The 20,346-nt window shown below is 43.2% G+C and overlaps 1 protein-coding gene across 6 annotated transcripts in view; it reads right to left on the bottom strand.

The window, feature by feature from the left end:
- Positions 1-1,158: 1,158 nt before the first annotated feature.
- wdfy3 (WD repeat and FYVE domain containing 3) overlaps positions 1,159-20,346 on the bottom strand; it is a 120,646-nt gene continuing 101,458 nt past the window's right edge. For all 6 annotated transcript variants that reach the window (XM_004555668.5, XM_012920344.5, XM_004555667.5 and 3 more), the window contains 24 exons: positions 19,271-19,439; positions 18,907-19,070; positions 16,728-16,876; positions 16,004-16,124; positions 15,459-15,544; positions 15,005-15,085; positions 14,784-14,838; positions 14,576-14,695; positions 14,326-14,443; positions 13,844-13,950; positions 13,242-13,395; positions 13,047-13,138; positions 12,746-12,958; positions 12,391-12,532; positions 12,065-12,219; positions 10,288-10,446; positions 9,683-9,862; positions 9,410-9,592; positions 8,999-9,092; positions 8,731-8,874; positions 7,293-7,520; positions 7,021-7,132; positions 6,622-6,819; positions 1,159-5,930 (listed from right to left, as the gene is read on the bottom strand). In XM_004555668.5, the coding sequence (XP_004555725.3) occupies positions 5,810-5,930; positions 6,622-6,819; positions 7,021-7,132; positions 7,293-7,520; positions 8,731-8,874; positions 8,999-9,092; positions 9,410-9,592; positions 9,683-9,862; positions 10,288-10,446; positions 12,065-12,219; positions 12,391-12,532; positions 12,746-12,958; positions 13,047-13,138; positions 13,242-13,395; positions 13,844-13,950; positions 14,326-14,443; positions 14,576-14,695; positions 14,784-14,838; positions 15,005-15,085; positions 15,459-15,544; positions 16,004-16,124; positions 16,728-16,876; positions 18,907-19,070; positions 19,271-19,439 (3,345 nt within the window). In that variant the 3' untranslated portion in view covers positions 1,159-5,809. The remainder of the gene's footprint in view (positions 5,931-6,621; positions 6,820-7,020; positions 7,133-7,292; positions 7,521-8,730; positions 8,875-8,998; positions 9,093-9,409; positions 9,593-9,682; positions 9,863-10,287; positions 10,447-12,064; positions 12,220-12,390; positions 12,533-12,745; positions 12,959-13,046; positions 13,139-13,241; positions 13,396-13,843; positions 13,951-14,325; positions 14,444-14,575; positions 14,696-14,783; positions 14,839-15,004; positions 15,086-15,458; positions 15,545-16,003; positions 16,125-16,727; positions 16,877-18,906; positions 19,071-19,270; positions 19,440-20,346) is intronic.

Genomic DNA, 20,346 nt, shown 5'->3' on the forward strand with positions numbered 1-20,346 from the left:
CACTTTAGAAGCACAGATCAAAAAGATTGTCCAAAACTCTTTTTTTTTCTTTAATGAAATTAAATATCATATTTACAGTCAACTTGAGCACTCAAAGCACTCCATGGATTATATAGAATTACCTGCAGAAACCTATGGAAACTTTATGGGTGTTCAAGAAAAAGATAAGCAGACTCCAAAGTAAACCAAGCCTACACCCTGCATTTCATGTTTACCCCTGGAGAAATCCTAGTAGTACAAATATTAGCTGAAGTCAAACCTCGGAGAAGTATAAAAACCCTCACACAAAGCCTGTAGGTGACGCTCATTTAAAGTCGAGCCTTTATTTTGAAGTAAAAGCACCGAGACTTCCGTTGTGCGTTTGTCTGCCTTTACACAGGTCTGCTGCGGTGCCGCACGCTCTCTTTCTCTCTCTCTCTCTCAGTCAGTCCATAACGGGCTGACCAGCTCTGCCACATGCTGCGGTAATCTACGACCAGTGAGCACCGGGGTCCTCACTTAGACACACCCCTGCCTGCACTATTTTTGTGGAGACCCCCGCTGGTGTTATTTCCTCTGCTCAGTTCACTAAATGCACTCGGCACAACTTAAAACAAATATTTAAACACAAATCCCTTTTTTTTAAAGTAATTTTAAAGTGCTGTTGGTTCGCTAAAAGAAACATTTTTTTCCGCCAATCACCGATTTCAGTAAAATAAAGCTCAGCACCGCAGTCAGTCCTGTTTAGTCTCGTTGTTATCCCGAACAAATCAAGTTAGTTTCACTCCCTCAGTCCCACTCAGGTCACCGTTTTAGCACCAGATCACAACAGCACGTTTACTTTCTATATTTTAACATGTATTAAAACTCTAATGCTCTTCTCAATCCTTTAATCACAATTCTTATCATCACAAGCAGAAAATTACGTAATTAAGAGATGCCATTAATTTATTTTTGCTCTACTGATGTTTTATTTGTTGAACTTGAAGCTTCATCAGCAGCTTAATTTTGAAAATGAATTTCTTTTAAATTATTTACAAGATATGGGCCAAGATCATGATTCAAAATGGGCCAGAAGAGGGAAAAAAGGCAATAGTGAGTACATTTAAAACCATATGGCTGTTTAATTACTTCAGATTCTTAACAGGAATAACAATAACCATTAGCAAAGTCAAATAATCTGATCACATTGAATCATTTATTTTTTATTATTTCACTGTTACTTTGACCTTATTTATTCTTTCCTTTATTCTAGGTGCTATTTATCAAGTTTAGGAGAGTGCAGTATAGCAATACAAGACTCAACTGACAGTCACGTAGACTTAATAAAGCTCTGCATCAAAGCTTCTGAGTGCCGCCTCTGCTGACAAATGTGACCAAATTGCAAAGACTAAAAGTCATCTAGTCGCAAGTCTAGTTCATATGTATTTTTTCTACCAACTTAGTTTTAGTTCTTAGTTTATGAGCAGCACTTGGCAACAGCGGGAAGGAAGAACTCCTCTTTTCCAGAACAGGAAAAGACCTCACCAAGAGGAAATGAACATAGCTCAGGCAGGCACTGCTGTTTGCTGTTCCTGGGGACTGAGAAGAGAAAAGAGAAGCATGAGGCGACCTTTGACATCAGACCGGACAAAACACAAATTAAAGGAGAGTAAACAGAACTGGAAAAAACACGGCAGCACATAAACACAGCACGAGTGAAAGGCTGGGAGTAAAGACATGCACTCAGTGTATCATGGGAATTTTTTTCAGTTTCTCCTGTCCAGGATTTGGCTCACACTGGCTCTCTAAGGCTACGTTCACACTGCAGGCGAAAGCGCATCAGATCCGACTTTTTTGACCCTATGCGACCCATATCCGGTCATGGTGTGACAGTGTGAACGGCACAAATCCGGTATTTTCAAATCCGATCTGGGTCACTTTGGTATGTGGTGCTGAATCCGATACATACCTGATGTTTTAGAAAGCGACTGCTGTTTGAACGGTCCTGTCGCATTAAATCCGTCTTTTACATCACTGACACAAGACAGACGCCAATTATCCGCGCCGGAGAAGACATCGTGAACGCTTCCTGGCCATCCAGCGTAGATGTTAGTGAAAGTGTTGGGAAGACAACGTTGGAGAAACGTGAACATTTTATTTGTACTGTATAATCTGCAGATTCTGACAGAAATCTGCAACTATCCTTTGAAACACCGCTCCTCTAAAACAGCAATAAGGGTCATTATTAGGTCAAATGTAAAAAACTAAATAACTTTATAACTTAAAGCAAAATTGGGAAACAAAGTCTGAAACAAGTCTTCATATTAAGGCCATCAGTCAAACAATACGGTTTGGTCTGGGTCTAAACAGAGTGCGTTGTGTGTGACGTCTTCTTTTGCGCATGCGGCCGCTTTGAGCGTTCACACTAGAGCGCGTTTGCTGTCACTTTTTATTTGTAGTGTGAACGAGCAGACAAAAAAAATTGGATTTGATCAAAAAATCGGAATTGAGCTTTAAGACCTGCAGTGTGAACGTAGCCTAATACATGACCATATTAGGCATATCCTCTCCCTCTGACATCACACAGAACCAAAAGTAGAAAAAGAAAAACCTGACTGATCTGTCTAACCTCTGTGAAAGTAGCGTGTCATGGATGCGTAGGGTCATTAAATCTTTTAAATGTTAAGAAGCTCAGACGTTGCTGTAACTTAGAAACGAAGCAAATGCCTTTGGTGGGAAACAGCAATTTTTTATTGAAATGAAATGAAAAAGAATAAGTACCAGATCTATTGCATTATTGTAACATTTTGGGACGGGGAGGTTACTCTACTGTGGGTTTTTTCTCTCGTAGGATGTAGTGAACACAAATATACAAGGAACATTCAGCTATTACAGATTGCACACCAGATACTGTAGTAACGCAGTCTAATACAAGACCACCAAAATAATCCAGATTTCTCCTTTTTTTTTTTTCCTTTCTTTTTTTGCTTTCGATTAATCCTTAATTATTTTTTCCCCCATAAAGAGTACAAAAGTCCACCCAGAGTCGGGGTCATGATCTGCGGCTTTGTACACAAACCTGTCGCTCGGTATGACCGGTCAAACAATGCCTCAAAGAAAAACAAAAAAAGAATAAATCCAGCAAAAAAGAGAGATAATCTAATGCCAAACATGTACAATGCACTGACACAGAAAGTCAGCTGTGTTAATAGACATGCAACAAGTAACAAAACTTGCTGAAATCACAATAATTATATATAAAAGAAAATCTAAACCCAGTTATAATTGCATAAATACTTTGTACAGTTCATTTATCCGCTGTGAAATGCACCTTTCAGTTAAAACGAAAATCTGCATTCGATAAAAACTTGACTGTTTTTTTCCTCTTTTTGTACACGTGAAGGTGCAAAAGGAATCCTCGATTGATAGAAGCCGACTCGGCCGTTTCAGCTGGATGGCATGATTGCACGCTAAGTTACAGTACAGAAAGGCAGAATGATATAAAGGAGGACAATAACATGAGTGCATATTATTATTATTACAAGGAGCGGTGAGGGTGAACATTAAATGCCTGAAGACTTGTGGGACGTACAAAGAAAGAAAGAAAGCAGCTCTTGAATGCACAGTTTGCCCACAGAACCACAAACCGAGTGAGGGGAGAGGAGATGTGCGGTCTTTAACGCAGAAAGAGCCAAACATGGATTTGTGTTGTCAAAAGATCAAGTTACATTCAACAATATGAAAGCAGATAAAACCTCTGATATCGCTGTCTCAGCGGGGCAGAGAAACATGTTTTTATAGTGTTTGAACTCCTTTGAGTACTTCACATTCTGCCTTTTCAGATGAAATGAAGAATCAAGTCATTTTAATTTCTGGTCTCAAGTAATAAGATAACCGTCGCTGCTCCCTGAGCCTGGTTCTGCTGAAGGTTTCTTCCGGTAAAAGGGAGTTTTTCCTTTCCACTTTCGCCAAGTTCTTGCTCACAGGGAGTCACATCTGATTGTTGGGGTTCTTTGGTCACTGTTAAAGTGACAGTCACTAATCTGATGGCACAAATGACACCCCATAGGTTTGAGTTTGTCCCGTGTTATGTTAGTGCAACAATCCAAGTCCTTTTACATTTAAACAGTTAAGCTGCAAATGAATTTAGACGTCTGAAAAACATTAAATTAATCAACTCTACAATCAAGTTAGATTAAGTCAAAAGGTTTATTAACGTCAAGAACTGAAGGGCACGAGGTTCATTTTATGCTCTCAGTCTAAAGTGTCACATCAAAATCCACTGCAGGAGCAACAAGGATGGAATATGAAGTCATAGCACTGATATAATGGTAGGAAAAGAAACCTACAGACTCTCTCTCCTGCAGCTTTACCCAACTGTAAAATATGCTAAAGAAAAGCGAAGCAAGAATACTCTGCAAGTCTGTCTGGCCTAGTCTTTACCTTTAAAGACAAAACACGCCAAGATTTATTAAAAGTCCAACGGCCTACGTGACTATTTACACCTCCTCCAACGTCCACATATACTCTGAAACATCTCTTTAAAAAGGTGCTTGGCTGCAGCTCCAGCGAGTGAGGATAACGAGTGTTGAGAGCTGCTGTGATAATGCCACAGGGGAGTAAAAATCCAGCAAATCCTCAATAGAAACCAACACTATAAATAAAAAAACAAAACACAGTTCATGAGGAAGTCCCTTTATAGTGTGCATTCAAGAAGCTGCTTTAAAGCTGTACGGTCAAAAAAGAAAGGACACGATGTACGCTAAATGTGCAGTTACGGGACGCATGTGCGTTACTTTTAACCTTTTTACACAAGATGAACCCGATTTTTTTCTCTCTCTTAATAACAAATTATAATAATGCAGAAGGAACCACAAAATGAAAGGAGTGATATGGTTCTAACAAGAAAGATCAAAGTCAAACTGAACACGATAAAGTTTGTAGTCTTCAGAAAGCAGCAGTAACTAAAATTAAAAAAAATAATCTCCAAATGGGAAAAAAGGACTGAACAGATGACATGTTAAAAATTAAACATCATAACTGACACGAGAAAACAGTTTGGCAATAAAAAAGAGGAAACGACAATCAGAGAGTCAACCTCTCTGTCCGCGTGGCGACGGTTTGACACTCAGAATAAATCACAGGTCTGTAAACAACAAAACGATCGGGAAATTATAAAGAAGTCATTTTGCATAACTAGACCCACTAGTACGGTCAACCCAGAGACATTAATTATGGACATTCATCTCCCTCCCTCCGTGTTACTCTCGCTGTGACTCGTGACGCAGACTACACACAATCGTTTTTCTGTTTTTTTAAAGCCAGGAGTGGTTAGTCACAACGCTATGTTACAGGCATTTCTTTTTACTTCATTGACCTTATCTTTTGTTCTGTGTTTGCTCCTTTTAGAGTTAAAAAGGCCGTGATACCTATTTACACTATCAACAAGTTTTTGTCTTTTATCATCCTGCTGTGAAAGCTGAAGGAGTTTTGCCTGTTTCTCGATCTCTAAGCAAAGATGGTGGATGACTGATTCGTGCGTGCTGCGTTTTTTCCCTCCGCTCCAGGTGAGTGCCGGTGGTAAAAGTGGGGACTGAGTTTCTTTCCATGTTCTTTGTGACCTGTTGTCCTCGTTCACATCCTTTCTCCTTTGCTGAGCTCCGCCGCCGTACTTGAGTCGCTCCCTCCTGCGACACCCTGTCAGTGCGGTACAGTGCACGTGGTTACTGAGGGTTTAAAGGGGAAGGAGTTTCGGGAGATGCAGAGGGAAGTCGGATAGAGGAATGAAATGCTTCCCGGGTCCTCAGGAGGGGCTTGTTTTGGGGCTGGCGGCGGGTGGACGTGGAGCTCAGTTTCTGCAGCCGTCCTCGACGCTTCGCTCATGCTGGAGGTTGTAATAACAGTTCTGACAAACACGCACAGGTGACGAGATCTTCAGCCGTTTGATCTCTGATTGGAAGCGACTGCACCTGTGACACGGGGGGAGATAAGGGGGAATTTCTTTCACAGTGCAGAAGAGAAATGAAGATGATGCTGAGTATTTTAACACATTCACTGACGTGAGCCATGATTTAAACCGTTAGAAACAAACAAACAACCCCAATAATCTTTTTTAAACTCACACAAAATCAGAGAATGAAATATTTTATTTGCATAAGATCTCAGAAACCTCAGAGAGGCCCAGAGACTTGACAGCAACCCCTTGGCAACCTCCAGCGGGTGATTGCTGGAGATAGTGAAACTTGGAAAAAGTGAGCTGCAAAATGCACAGCCTGTTGCTGTGCAATGGTAGCGTGCACAGCAAAAACACACAAAGGACCCCAGATCGAGCCTTGAGGAACACCAGAGCCAAAATCTGACAAGGCTGAGGTAAAAAAAAATGAAGTGCAATAAAAAAAAAAACCTGTGTGGGTTAAAGCATGTAAGCACTGTTACTTCCATTAAAACTTCAAGAACTTTAATTAGAATTTATGTACTGGTAGTGTGCTGATACTGGTACCAGAAGAAATGGTAATGGTTAATTTTGCATCTCTGAAACTTACATTGAGTCTGGATATACTTATTTATACCTATAATGGTATTTTGTTCTGACACTTTCTGATATGACAATGACATATAAAAGCATGCTTAGGTGGAAAAACTGCAGAATAATGATCTTACTTCTGGCAGAAGAGCTGTCCGCAGTTCCTACAATGGTGGCGTCGCTCAGTAAGCGAGAAGCGAACCGTGCAGCCGGAGCAGCTGTCCACCACCTCGTCCTTCACCCAGTGGTCTGCTGCCGAACGGCCGGGCTGGTCGCTGACCGACCAGCTAAACACTCTGCCACGGCCGTCACCTACCAGGATTTTACTGTGGTCCCTGGAGAGAGGAAAGCCCAAAGCGGGAGGGAAGAAAGAGAAAAACAAAACAATTTCATATCTTATTTTCAAAAATATTTGCTTGGACTGAATAATATATTTTCAAAACAAGACATTCTTCAGATGTGCCAAAGGAATACGAGCGTTTACAAAAAGAAACTCATTTCCTGTTTGTCGGTTTGGTTCGACCCGGCTCTCTTACTTGGAGATGGCGAGGGAAGTGATCTCGGCTGGGTGAGCGTTGTCCTTGCGATCAAAAGCCGTGTGCATGGTGAGCTTACTCCGGAAGACCAGCTGGCGCTCCCATCTGTAGCCTGTGAACGCACAAAAACAAACACTTAACTAGCAACATTTTAACGTGAGTCATTAGATCAGCAGACTAATCCTATCTATTTGTCGTCTCCCCTTCAATGGCAGAATAATCACTTAGAACATGAAAACACAGCGTGGTTTTTGCAGCTGCTGGACACCCACCTGCCCTGAGCTGGTTATATGTCCGTGCCTCCATGGTGGAGGGATGCAGCGGCTGAGGCACTGAGCCCTGGCCTGAGTGAGCTGGGTGAGCACCTTTAGTTTGGCCCTCAGAGTAATTTACAAACACGAATCCGTCCTTCTCGTCGATGCTGAGGGTGTCTGACCAGCGGTGAGAATCGTCAGAGCCGCTGTCCATCGACCAAGATGCTCCTGCTCGGGCCGACGGACCTTAAGGGTATTAATCAATGGAAAATTAGCAGGAACAATAACTTTTATCAAACTAAGGTTCTTATATTAACAAGTAAAAACAAACATCAGTGTTGGTAATCTACAGGGGTCGTATTATTGCTCTATTTCTATGACCAGAGATTCTGGATTTGATGTTTCAGCCTCACAGCGGAGCCGCTGCTGATCTCACGCTCTTCAGGAAGTGAGCATCAGAGCGCAGCAGCTAATGAGAGCAACGCAGCACATGCTGCTCACCACAGTTCAGCTGACACCGATGATAAGATTTAAGTTTTAGTTTTTTGCTCTTGCCTGACAACAGAAACTGAGATATCTTTCAATCTGAATGTCCTCATTGACTGATTTCAGTCTGACTGACATAGACAATGGAGGGCAAAACGCTGCTACGCCTTTAACAATAGTGCGAGCTGTTCACTCCAGTAGCAAACAAGTGAACATGTGTTGTGCTTTGCTTACACGTAAGATAATTTTAGTGTTAGTTCTGGATCTGAATGTGTGCAGATTTTAACACAGCTGGTCTGTGCTCAGGGAGGTTTGTTCACCAGCTGGGAGCTGTACTAATCCAGCTTTCTTCCTCATCTACAGAGATGTGAAGACCTTTCTCATGTTTTGGGGCCATGCACAGCTGGTCCTTCCATCTAAAAACCAGAATGTTATTAGCACAGTAGCTCATCCAGCTGACGCCCATCAAAATTCACAGGTTATTGTCGGTAAAATGACAATTGTGACCTTGACTTTGAGCACAACGACCCATTAGGTGATCAGTGTGTGTTTGTTGAATGACCTTCTGTAAAATACTGCAGGAAGAGTAGCAATTTTTGCGGACGGACAAATGGATGACAGACAGCTCAGCATCGCAAAAGCTCATTGGTTCTTTGGCTGAAGTGGTGTGTAAAAAAATTGCTCTACACAACCAGTCATCCACCCATTCACACACACATTGACACACTGGTGATGGCAGCTACATTGTAGCCACAGCCCTGGTGCACTGACAGAGGCGAGGCTGCCGGACACTGGCGCCACCGGGCCCTCTGACCACCACCAGTAGGCAACGGGTGAAGTGTCTCGCTCAAGGACACAACGACCGAGACTGTCGGGGCTCGAACCGGCAACCTTCCGATTACAAGGCGAACTCCCAACTCTTGAGCGATCGTCACAATCGCCCCATGAACACGAACTTATATCTAAGTACCTCTGGGTCTGTGGACGGTGCTACCCGGCTGGCTGCCTCCACCTGTCGAGGGGTTGCGTGGCGCTCTGGGCTCTTGGCTCAGACTGGGCTCGTCTGCATCCGACTCACTGCTGTCATCATCACCATTGTGACTCTCACCGCCCTCTGTGAGACCAAGATAAGTTTGTACCTTTCTACATTTTTTATAGTGACATGCATTGTGTGATTTGTGTTCTGATGACTCAATCTAGCAGCTCCAATGAGCTCATTTATTTCTATTAGGACTCACCAATCTTCTCGTCAGCGCAGCAGTCAGGCACATCTGGCTCTACAGGCTCAGGAGCAGGTGTTTCTGGTACCTGGAGGAACTCCATTCTCCAAAACTGTGAGATTTAGCACAAGGAATACTTTTATAGAATAGAATAAAATAGAATAGCTCTTTATTGTCATTGTTGCAAAAACAATGAAAGGCAGTTTGGCATCTCTTCATGTGTGTGAAGTACACAATAGTGTAAGTGTTTACACAATAACACAGACAATATTTAATATTTTTAGAGTTAAAAAGTGAAAAAAATGACAAGCGTTCTGTCGTTATAATGCTCGACTGTTACTCCTTTTATAACAGCACAGAAAACACGTGTTTGAGTTGTAACAAGTGACTAATAAACTTAAAGAGGGATGTGTATCCACGCGAGCTCACCCTCACAACGCCGTCTGAGTGCCCGGTGACAATGACGTTCTGCGTGTCCCACTCGTTCATCTCCGACACGCAGCAGCAGAGGATCTGCTGGCTGCGGCCAGTGAAGGTGTTGGCGCTGGCGATGGGGCTGCCGTTGATGCTCCACACGTGAATGTAGGTGCCCGCGCAGGACACGATGTCCCCCTGTGCAAACACAAACACACGTCGTGTCGTAAACGATCCAAACTACACCCACAGTTTCTCTGTTCCACGTGTGACGGAGGACAAACTTACCGTCAGCTCATTGATGCACAGAGCCGAGACGGGCGCTCGGTGCCCCCTGAGCTGCGTGACGAAGGAGAGCTTGTTGAGGTCCCAGATGATGCAAGTTCGATCCCGTGAGCCGCTGACGACAATGTGGTACGCCGAAGACGCCGTCAGACACGTCACGGCGTCCGTGTGGCCAAGCAGCGCCTAAGATATCACACGACACGGGAGACGCAATGGCATCAAGAAACTTAAACACCTTAACATGCAGGATTTCCTCGTTTCATTAGTGTGCGGGGAGATTAAAGTCTGCGGATTAACGTTTGTGCTGAATGAACTCAGCAGAAACACGAACCCATCAAACTAATTTCATGGGTCAAACTAATTAAACCCTACAAGGATTAAGCTGTCATTGATGAACTTTGGCAGTCACAGGAGAAACAGTCCACTATCCTTCCTCTGAAGCACACCGTGTTCAGCTTTGACCTAGCCTTCTGATTGGTTGGACCTCGCACAGTTGAGAGTGCTGCCAGGTTTCTATAAATGTTTTCTGCTTTAGGATAATTTAAAGTTTGATGACTGAAGTGCAGCTGCTGCACGAACCTGCACTGCGTCTCTTTGTGTTCATTTACCTGTTTGAGCGTAAGTGACTTTGCCCTCTCCTTTGAGGTTCCCGTCTCCCACACACAGATGGCGGTGCTGGTGCCGCCGGTGATAACCAGCTTTGGGTTTGGACATATGGCACAGAAGATCTGGCCCCACTCTGACAGACACTCGTACACCACCAGCGCCTGAAACAAGATGGAGCATTCAAATCCGTTTGTGGAAAACTGAAAAGATCCACGACAGTAACAGCTTCTGTTCTCGGGACTGTTATCTTCAAGCTTTCCATTCATTGGTTATTCATTCTGATGCATTTAAACAAGAGGCATCAATTGAGTCAGGTGAAGCTGAGTATTTGTAATGATGTAGGCGGCTGTAAGAGAGGAAGGACACCTCCCAATTATCTATCACGACACCGTCTGGGGTCTAGACAAATACTCTTGCAGACACGCAGCAACGAGGCAACAAACTGAGAAAACAGGCAGGAGAAAACCAGCCGCAAACCCCAGCTGGGGTCAGACATGAAAAGGTGCTTCTGAGCATGAGAAAGTGTCACCAAATTAAAATCTAAATCTGTTTCAGCTTGAAGAACGTCTTCTTTCTAGCTGCCAGCAGGAAAACAGAATATATACAGTACAAATCAGATGTAGCTTTAGTGATTTAAAAGCTTCTTTAATGGCTGCAGATCTCATGTAAAATGCATTTTTAGTGAAACACCAGCAGGGGGAAACGGTGCCTTTACTTTTTTCCACGTTTACTAGGAATCCTCAAGGTGAAACGAGTAGCAAACACGTACAGTGGCTCATTTTTAAATTAGGTGAACTTAATCCACAATTACTGAGAAAAGAAGTCGGCAAACACAACATCTGTAAAAGGATGGGGGTCACTAAAAGTATGGGAAAGGGATCTAGGGCGTACAATGGATGAAGATACATGGGATTCTATATTGTCGAACAATGGATTATACATTAGGGAAGCCAGGGGAAAATTTATTCAATACAAAATTCTTAACAGATACTATTATACTCCTTCAAGGCTGTATAGAATGGGGATTGGTAGAGATGACTTGTGTTGGAAATGCCAACAAGCCAAAGGTACTCTGATACATGCCCTCCGGGAATGCCCACTGGTTTTTCCAGTTTGGAACACTGTACTGAATTATTTGCAGGGGGGGACACTTTGTAACCTACCCAGATCACCTAAATTATGTTTACTAGGAGACAAAGGAGAGGTGCCGCAATTAAGTAAACACCAGTTTAGAGTGTTAAGTACTGCATTGGTAACATGTGCCCGTGTCATTTTGGAACACTGGAAGGACTCTCATATTCCAACGCTTAAAATGTGGAAAGATAGAATGATTGGGAATGTTGCATGCGAAAAGATGCTGGGAAAAATACATCATGTGACAGAAGCTGCGCTGGAACAGTGGGACAATTTTTGCACCTACATGTCTACCTGACTTGGACATTTGAGTTTAATACAACATATGTTAAAACCTCACTGTTTTTGTTTTGTTTCGTTGTGTTTTTTTTGTTGTTGTTTGTTTGTTTTTTGTTTTTATTTATTTATTTATTTTTTTAGTTATTTATTTTGTTTGTTTGTTTTTGTTTGTTTGCTTCTTGCGTTTGGTTGTTGCATCTCTGTATTTGCTGTTATAAAATGCAAAATCTAATAAATACTTGAATTATAAAAAAAAAAAGGATGGGGGTCACTCACACATAGAGACTACATCCTGGAGATAAAAAGGTGTTTGAGTAGTTTAAACCTATGAGGAACTGGCTGTCAGGATAACTTCTCACTACTGACCTTGTCGGAGTCATAGTTAGCCAGGCGGCAGCTGAGATCGGCGTAACCCCAGGCAAAGGTCTTGCTCCAGGTGGGAGGAACCAGAACTTTGTTTTGCTCTACAGCGAGGATGCCCTTGTCAGTGGGCACAATCTGTCCCACAGGGTCTTTCAGCTCTGGAAAACAACGCGCACGCACGAAGAAGTGTGAATTTAAAGGAGTTACACACCTTGTATTCGCAAACAGACCCCACGAAGCTTTGTTTACACAGCAATCAGTAGCGCATGCATCCTGTTTACTGAGCAACACTGTGAGCAATTAATTGACCGCATGATGTGCGTGCGTACCTTTAACTGGTGCAAGAGAAGGTCTGAGATTGTCCAAGTGATGGAAGAAGATCTTGTCGCTGTTGGAGCTCGGAGGAACGCCGGCAACGTCGCCGTTGGCTTTACTGCGTACCCGTTTAGGAGGGTGGGGCTTCTTGAACAGCTGAAACACAAACATCAACGACCAATGATTCGACAGCGAGATTTCAACATCTACTCAAACCCAGTTAAAGGCAAGAAACCAACCGTAGTATACAGCACGTTAAATGAGTCTGTAATGCATCAATGTTTGTAATGTAACAGGAACCAGATCAGGTAAAATAAGAGGATCCACCCTCCTTAGAAAAGGGTTAAAATGAACACGCTTCTGTCTGACCTGTTTGGGGATTTGTCCGAAGTTGTTGATGAAGCCGATGGTGGCCGTCTCTTTGAGCGGGTCGTTGATGTTGTAGATGTCCACCTGACCCTCGTAGAAGAGGTGGTGGAAGACGTTGACCGCCTCCACAGCCGGAGGGCCCTGCTGCTTGTAGCCGAAAATCAGGTCGATCCATTCGTGGAGGTGGGCCGATACGTAGTCGCACTCCAACGCCTGCAGCCGGGACAGAGGACGCGTCGACCGTGAGGGCGGATTCAAAATCACTCAGAGTAAAACCAGCCAAGAAGAGCTGATCTCCTACCTCTCTGTGGACTCTGATGAACTCCCGGGGGTCGCCCTTAGCCCAGGTTGGGAGAATGACGTCACCCAGTTTGGTCCCATTCTGCTTGGCACCTGGTGCATGAAAAGCAAAAGAAAAAGCATTAATAACAAAGCAGTGAACGATCCCAGTCAGTTTTTAAACAGTGCTTCGATCAGCTGTGACTCTGATACTGACCCAGGTCAAAGTTATTGGAGTTTAGCAGGAACTCGGGCAGATAGAAGAACTCCGGGATGAGCTCCTTGACGTCGGCCATGTTGTGTTTGGAAGCAGAGAGCCAGGCTTCACGAACGCTGTGGAACATCCTGTCAGCCAGGTCGAAGTGTCCTCCCTGTTATTCACACAAAGACACACTTTAGCCCCCAAAAAGAATTATTTCTATGAATTAAAAGTAGAGAAGGCACAACTCCCAGGAAATGCAAAGAGAGCCCAGCAAACAAAAAAATAACAATACCAGTACTGTGTTATTAATGTGGTTTCACTGTCCTCTGGAGTTTTCTGACTTGCTCTTTTATGGGGCATAACAAGTTAAACAAGAAGAGGGGAACTAAGACATTTAGCTTTTTCTATATAAAGTTGGAAATAAAGTTGAATTAAACAAATAAAATAGAACTTATAATGAAAGACTTGATTCTGCAAAATATGTAAAAAAAAATATAAGTAAATCAAATGTAACTATATATAACTTTTAAAAACCCCTCCTGGAATAGAGGGTTGGAGTTGTATTACATGTTTTAGTTTTCAAGCTGAACTGTCAGTAGAGTCGAAACTCGTCAAACCTGAAGTCTGAGGAAAATCTGTGTGAAGGGCTCCATCCGGACCAGGTAGGAGGCCACAATCATGGCTGACGAGTAGTGAGTGCCGTAGTGGTACGCCGGGGTTTCACCTGGCAAGGCAAAAAGAGCTTAATGATATAGACCAGTACCGTGTATTTTTTTAATTTCATATTTAGTACAGAAATAAATCTAAATAAATGTTATACATGACTCCAACAAAAAATATGCTGGTGCAGGAAGCATCACACATTCAGGAGCTGGCAGGTTACAGTCTAATCCCACTGGGTCTGAGACAGTCGTCACCCACCCGTCTGCTGGGTGGGTGACGACAGCTCAGGTTCAGTTCACTCTGCATGTTTTTTCTGGGCCTCTCCTGTAGGCAGGAGGACCCACATAGCGAGTTTGTGGTACTAAAAGTCTGTAGATGATATTAACACACATATCTGCTCACAGAGAAACGTTATCTGATGGTCTCCTTTCCTTACCGTTGGGGTCTTCCCAGTCCTTGTACCGCTTCTTGTACTGCGTTAGCCGGGTGTCAGTCTGGGCGCCCATCGGCTTGGCGAGGTTACGAAATGTCTTTGGGTTGGTGAGGTCCAGCTCCTGGTGACCAAAAGCAACCCAAACATCATGAAATCACCGCACTGCCCCCGGTGGCATTCATATCAAAACTGGGGTATTTTCTGTTGTGGACACGGAAACATTAAAACAGCAGCAGATAAAATCTTCAGGCACCTCTGAGTCGTAATCGGCCAGGATCCAGGGGAACACCGGATACTGCATCAGGTCGTTGTAGGAGCGTCCGGCCAGGGTGTTCAGATGCATCAGGTACTGGAAGTTACTGATCTCTCCTCGCTACAGAACAAATGCACACAAACACATGTTGTTGAGCCGTGTGCTTTACTTCAAATCTGAAGTCAGACTAACAAATTCAGGTTCTTACCTCCCATCTCTGAGTCACTGACTTCTCACCAACCAGCGTGCTGAGAAGTCCAGATCTGACACAAACCAGGACAGAGAGGATGAGTCGTTTAAACAGCTCAGTGGACTTTTATTAATCATGCACTCGTGATTTTACGTTTGTAGAGTCATTGTGTTGAGACTTAACTACAGAGGTCAGAATCTATTATTTATAAAAATGATATGATGTGAAGGTGGATGTACCCTTGTTCCACGCTGGTGTTGGGTCTCTGGCCTGAAACGGACTCAGAGCTGTCAGCCAGCGAGGGCACCACCGCCAAGAACCTAGAAGAATCAAACACCACCTATTAATGTCTTTACAGCGCACAGAGACTCATGCAACCTGACAACAACGGTGATATACCGGCATTACAGGGAGAGAAAAAAAGCTTTATATGAGCAGCAACATCAATCTCGGCAAAATCCTTCTCCTCAACAGAGATCACGACAACAGACTGAATCACAGCTGATCACTGCTCTCCAGTAGAACCAGATTATCACTGAAAATAACTCCACCCTGACAACAACTCCTAAAACAGTAAGAAATGATCACTTGCAGCGTGTGAGTGTTGAAAAGAGCACAAAATGACAAGTTTAATTAAACTCTGTGATTGAAATGTGAGTCAAGAAGCTGCTGCTTTACATATGTATTCAGTACCTTTGGTAAACCTTGTTGCGAACTCCTTTCTGGAAGGCTAGCAAGTAGTTTCTCCCATCCGCTGAAAAGACTTCCACTGCCATGGGCTGAAAGAAGACGATGGCATACATGAGAGTCAGGAAAAAATGTAAATAAATAGCCCAAAACGTTTACAGATGATCTATCATCATCATTTCCAGCTCCATATTTTTACTTTTGGACTCAGAGAGTAGTTCTGCATGATTCACTGTTCAAAATGATCCTAATTTATCTAACACCAGCCCATAAACTCACTTTAGCTCCTTCTACTTTCCCTTTAAGCCAGATTCCTTCTGTTTGCCTGCACTTATTAAATGACATCATACAGAGCCAAGAGTAGAAAAAAACCTTGAAAAGCCATGTTTAATAGAAGCATCCAGCTCTGTTATAGTATAAAAGACAGAAAAAAGGAAAAACAAAGTAAGTTCCCTATAAACTACTCAACTTAATTATCCTGTCAGTTCCTATATTAAAAGAAAGCATGTAATGGTGCATGCAGTGTGTGTGCGAGACACGTGCATGCTGACCTGCAGCAGGTAGCGCCTCTTGTGAACCTCCTTAATGTCTTCGTAGGCAAAGATGCTGCAGGTTCTCTTTAACTGGCTCTGTCCTTGTCTCGCTCCTCTGGGGATGATGGCCTCGTGCATACTGGAGAAAAAACACACAACCCACTCAAGAGAAGATCCACTCAAAATTTTAATCCCCTGTTTGCGGTGGGTACATTCCCGTGACATGGCTGAGAATGAATAAACACATACATCCGTAATGGATCAAACTAGCTGGTAGTGCATCTTTAAATCACTCCAAAAACTTCAAAGTTGAGTTGAAATCAAAAAAGCATTCAGCTAACAAAAGAGCGTGTCTTGAATAAATCATCAGCTAATTGGCGTATGATTTCAGCTCTGTGCTGGTACAGGACAGTGGGGAAGCTTAGGGGGGGGTAAAAACACCAAAACAACCCGAGGGACACACCACAAAGTCTGGGAGACATCTGCTCCTTTTTCCCTTTTTGGTTATTTTCCAGCAGCATCTCAAAGGAACGGGCTGAGCAAGTTCCACAAAACAATAAATATGAGAAAAGCTTTGCGGACTTTCACAGCGCATGCTCCATCGGCAGCATTACATCATCCCAGCAGCAGAAATTTCCACTGCAGCGTCCACGGGAATGATGTCATCCTTTATTCAGAGAAAGAAAGTGCCGATCCCGCGTCCCCCGTCAGGTGAGGGACGGATACAGAGGCGTGAACCTACTTGGGTGGCAGCGTGTCGATGTCCCTGATCTCCCTGGACACGGTCATGGTGTAGCCGTCGATGACGTAGAAGTGCTCCTTCCCAAACAGCAGCAGACCCTCGCTGGTGTCGAGACCCTGCACTCTGGCACAGCGGTACATGTGCTGAATCTGGAACGCACAACAGCTAATTAGCTAAAGTTTAGAGAGGTCAATTACACAAAGGAAAGCCCCCCAGCTGAATTTCCTCTGAACATGGAACAAGTAAATGAGTGTACTTTCTCCACTGGAGAAGTAGCTTTGAGTAAAACCTCTGATCAAATGCTCCACCTGAGCAGAAACACTACAGTCATTTAGAGGCACGTGAGCCCAGAAAGCTAATAATTAATCTTTCTTGTAAAAACTGACAAAACATCTCGAAAGCGCGACTCAGGGACGTGTAAAGGTGATACAGGTACGTCATGATCAGACCAACCTCTTCTTAAAAAGCTTTGATTCACTAATTTTTCCTTTTGAAATGTCACAAATATCTGGTTACATTTTTATTTTGCTTGTTTAATGCAGGTCTTATTATTTGACAGACAGTATAGAGAGAAACTCGCTTTTTGATTGGGCAGCAAAGACGACTTCTCCGGCTGCAAAGAGACCAGTTTGTATTGGAGTCTCTGAACAGGCTGCCCTACTCTGTGACCTCAGCGAGCACTTTTCCTGATTGGATAACAAATCGTCAGTAAGAAGTCTCAAAATGCCAAGATGACCGATGCGTCAGCGGCTAAGCCCATCTTTTATACACAGTCTTCGTCCAGCACTCCAAGACACGGACTCTGTGACCTCCTCGACTTAGCTCGTCAATGTGTTTACCATCTCTGTTCCTGGAATTTTAAAATGCAGGTCACAGAATTACCGATATGCCCGGCTATAAATAAACTTCAACGCTAGGAAACAATACGTCGAGGTAGCACATGCATTTACGCTTGTTCTCCTTGACAAGAAATACTACATAAAACAATTCTGCACAAGTGTCACTCCTGTGGGAATGATCCTTGGTCTCACAATATTTCAGTAACATCAAGCAGGGAGTTTAAAGCTTTAACAGATGCCTTCTTACTTTAAGGTTAACAAAAAACAAAACAAAACAATAATTTGCGATGAAAATAGATGAAAATGTCATGTGCCTGAAAGTAAAGCTGATTCATCCAACTACTTATGCATGCTTATATATACTTAAATATATCTTAAAAACTACAAGTCCCAGGAATAATTTTGTAGTGTGCTCACAGACTGTATATAAAAGACGGCGGTATCCACCGTCACATCATCTTGGTGTTTTCAAACTGGATAACGATGAGTGAGATCTGCCTGAGAAACGTGGCAGTAAGAGGGCAGTCATTCACCAGGTGGGCATGCCCTAAATCCTAACCTGCTTTATCATCTACTTCACTCTAAAAGGAACCATAGTTCATGAAGTAAACTCAATATTAAGGTGCTGCTGAGGTATTAGCAAACACGAGTCTATAGAGCTATACATTCACACTTGTTTTTGGACCAGGGAGGCTGCCCCCTGCTGTCCATCAGGAAGAATGCAGGTTCAAGGCACTTTTCAGACCTGGAGGTTATATCTTTTATACTGTGTGTGTGTGTGTGTGTGTGTGTGTGTGTGTGTGTGTGTGTGTGTGTGTGTGTGTGTGTGTGTGTGTGTGTGTGTTGTTTAAAAGGTCTTTTTATCAGATGAGATCCTGGGACTGGACACGCAGTGCAATACCTCATCACATAAATAAAGTCAATAACAGAGGACGTGAAACTTGAAATCTAAAACTTTAGAAATCTAAGATGCAGTTTGCTCGTGTGTGACTGTAAAGCAAAGGAATTGGAAAGACAACCAACCAAGTTCTCTGTCACACGCTGCCAACTAGCCAAAGCGAAAAAATCTGACTGCTGCAGCAAGATTAGATGTTCCTGCACAAACTGGAGAAATGGGAAAACATGTCCAGTCCAAACTCGCTAAAGACACCGTGTCACAATTCTGCAACAACTATGTGCAATCATTTGATGAATCGTCACAAAGTTCCCAGTCAATACTGAACAGTGTATTTGGCTGAAATGTGCCACCTGCAGCACAGGAATCGCTCAGGTGTAAAACACTATGATTCTACTACTATGTTAATTATCCACTCATATCTATGTGCTTCCATCGGACTGACCTTCTCTCCCTCCTCCAGGAGTCTCAGCAGGGACGTGTTGTCAGTCTTCTGCTCCTCTTCGGGGCCTCCTGACTCTAATAGCTGCTCCTGAAGCTGGTCCTGACTGTCCTCATCTGCACCGTCCGCTGTGGACCGAGACCTCTTCAGTGGAGCCTTCACCAGGCCTGAGGAGCACAGTGCAAACACAGTGTTACATACAGGCAACACCTCCTTACTTAAGATAGAAACGAATCAGCCCACAGAGAAGGACAGAACTCCTGAATCCATTCAGAAGATGAAACACTAGAAAGGAAGGCCAAATGAGGATTTCTCTGAATCTTACTCTACGTCTAACAGCATCAGTGCCACAGTGCCGTCTCTTTACCTTTGACTTTAGCGATGGTGTCCTCTCCGTGCTCCAGCTCTTGGTGCGTGGTCTCTCCCTCGGTGCTGTGCTCTACAGAGTGCTGGTACATGCCGGGGTTTCCGGACAGCAAACGCATGAAATACTCCTTACTGTCGTAGCTGATGGCGCGGCGGTAACGCAGAGGTTTCTGGGGAGGAGAGGAGGAGGTGAGACCATGTAGCACTGCATGACTCAACTTTGATTAGACTTAAAAAATTTGGCTTTGTCAGCGTCAAAACACATGATTCAGTTAGTTATTCTTCATCTTTATATTCTATGGATCAAAATAAAAGGTCGATATATTGACGATGCCTTGCACGGCTCCTGCGTGACGCTGCAAGAATTTCAGTGAGAGGAGCATCACATAGGGCAGAAACTTGCTGCAATAGCGCAGTGAAGTGGTGACGTGGTTCAGCCTGTGCTGTATTTCAGATTTCACACCCACAGGCAGCCTGCTTCATTCTTCCACTCCCAGAGTTAAAGCCAAATGCACTGGTACCATGTTATTCATGTTGTCACACCCTGTCCACAGACACACAGGTGGGCATTTGAATATCTGCCCGAGTCACCTTTGTGGTAGTTCCTGGTACTGCGCATCCCCTGGACCACATTTTGGCATGACCACAAAGTCTGGAGAGGCTAATTAAATGTAAAAAAAGAACATTTTTAGATTTTAATTGGGAGAAATATTTACAAGGTTTGAGTCCAAATTTGAGCCAAATTTCAACACCAGAACTTTTGCAAAGGAAGTTTATGTTTCCTTTTGTCAAAGCATTGATATGGCAGATTTATAGTTTTTTTGCTGTTTCTCTTCTAATTTTTTTATGTCACATCAATATGTAAAAAAGAAGAAAATAGTGGAAGAAATAATTGAAAAGTGTGTGTTTGGTCGAGTTTTATCATCCATTCAAAGTTAGTGGCTTCTTCTATTCCAACCATACGTACAACTACAGAGGGGCTAATTCAGCACCATTCATGTGAGATACACGACCAGCTTCACATTTAATGGTTTTTCTTTATTTTCATGATTATTTACATTCACATTCAAAGTTTTA

The sequence above is a fragment of the Maylandia zebra genome, linkage group LG12 (genome assembly GCF_041146795.1).
Source record: "Maylandia zebra isolate NMK-2024a linkage group LG12, Mzebra_GT3a, whole genome shotgun sequence".
NCBI classification, from domain to species: Eukaryota; Metazoa; Chordata; class Actinopteri; order Cichliformes; family Cichlidae; genus Maylandia; species Maylandia zebra.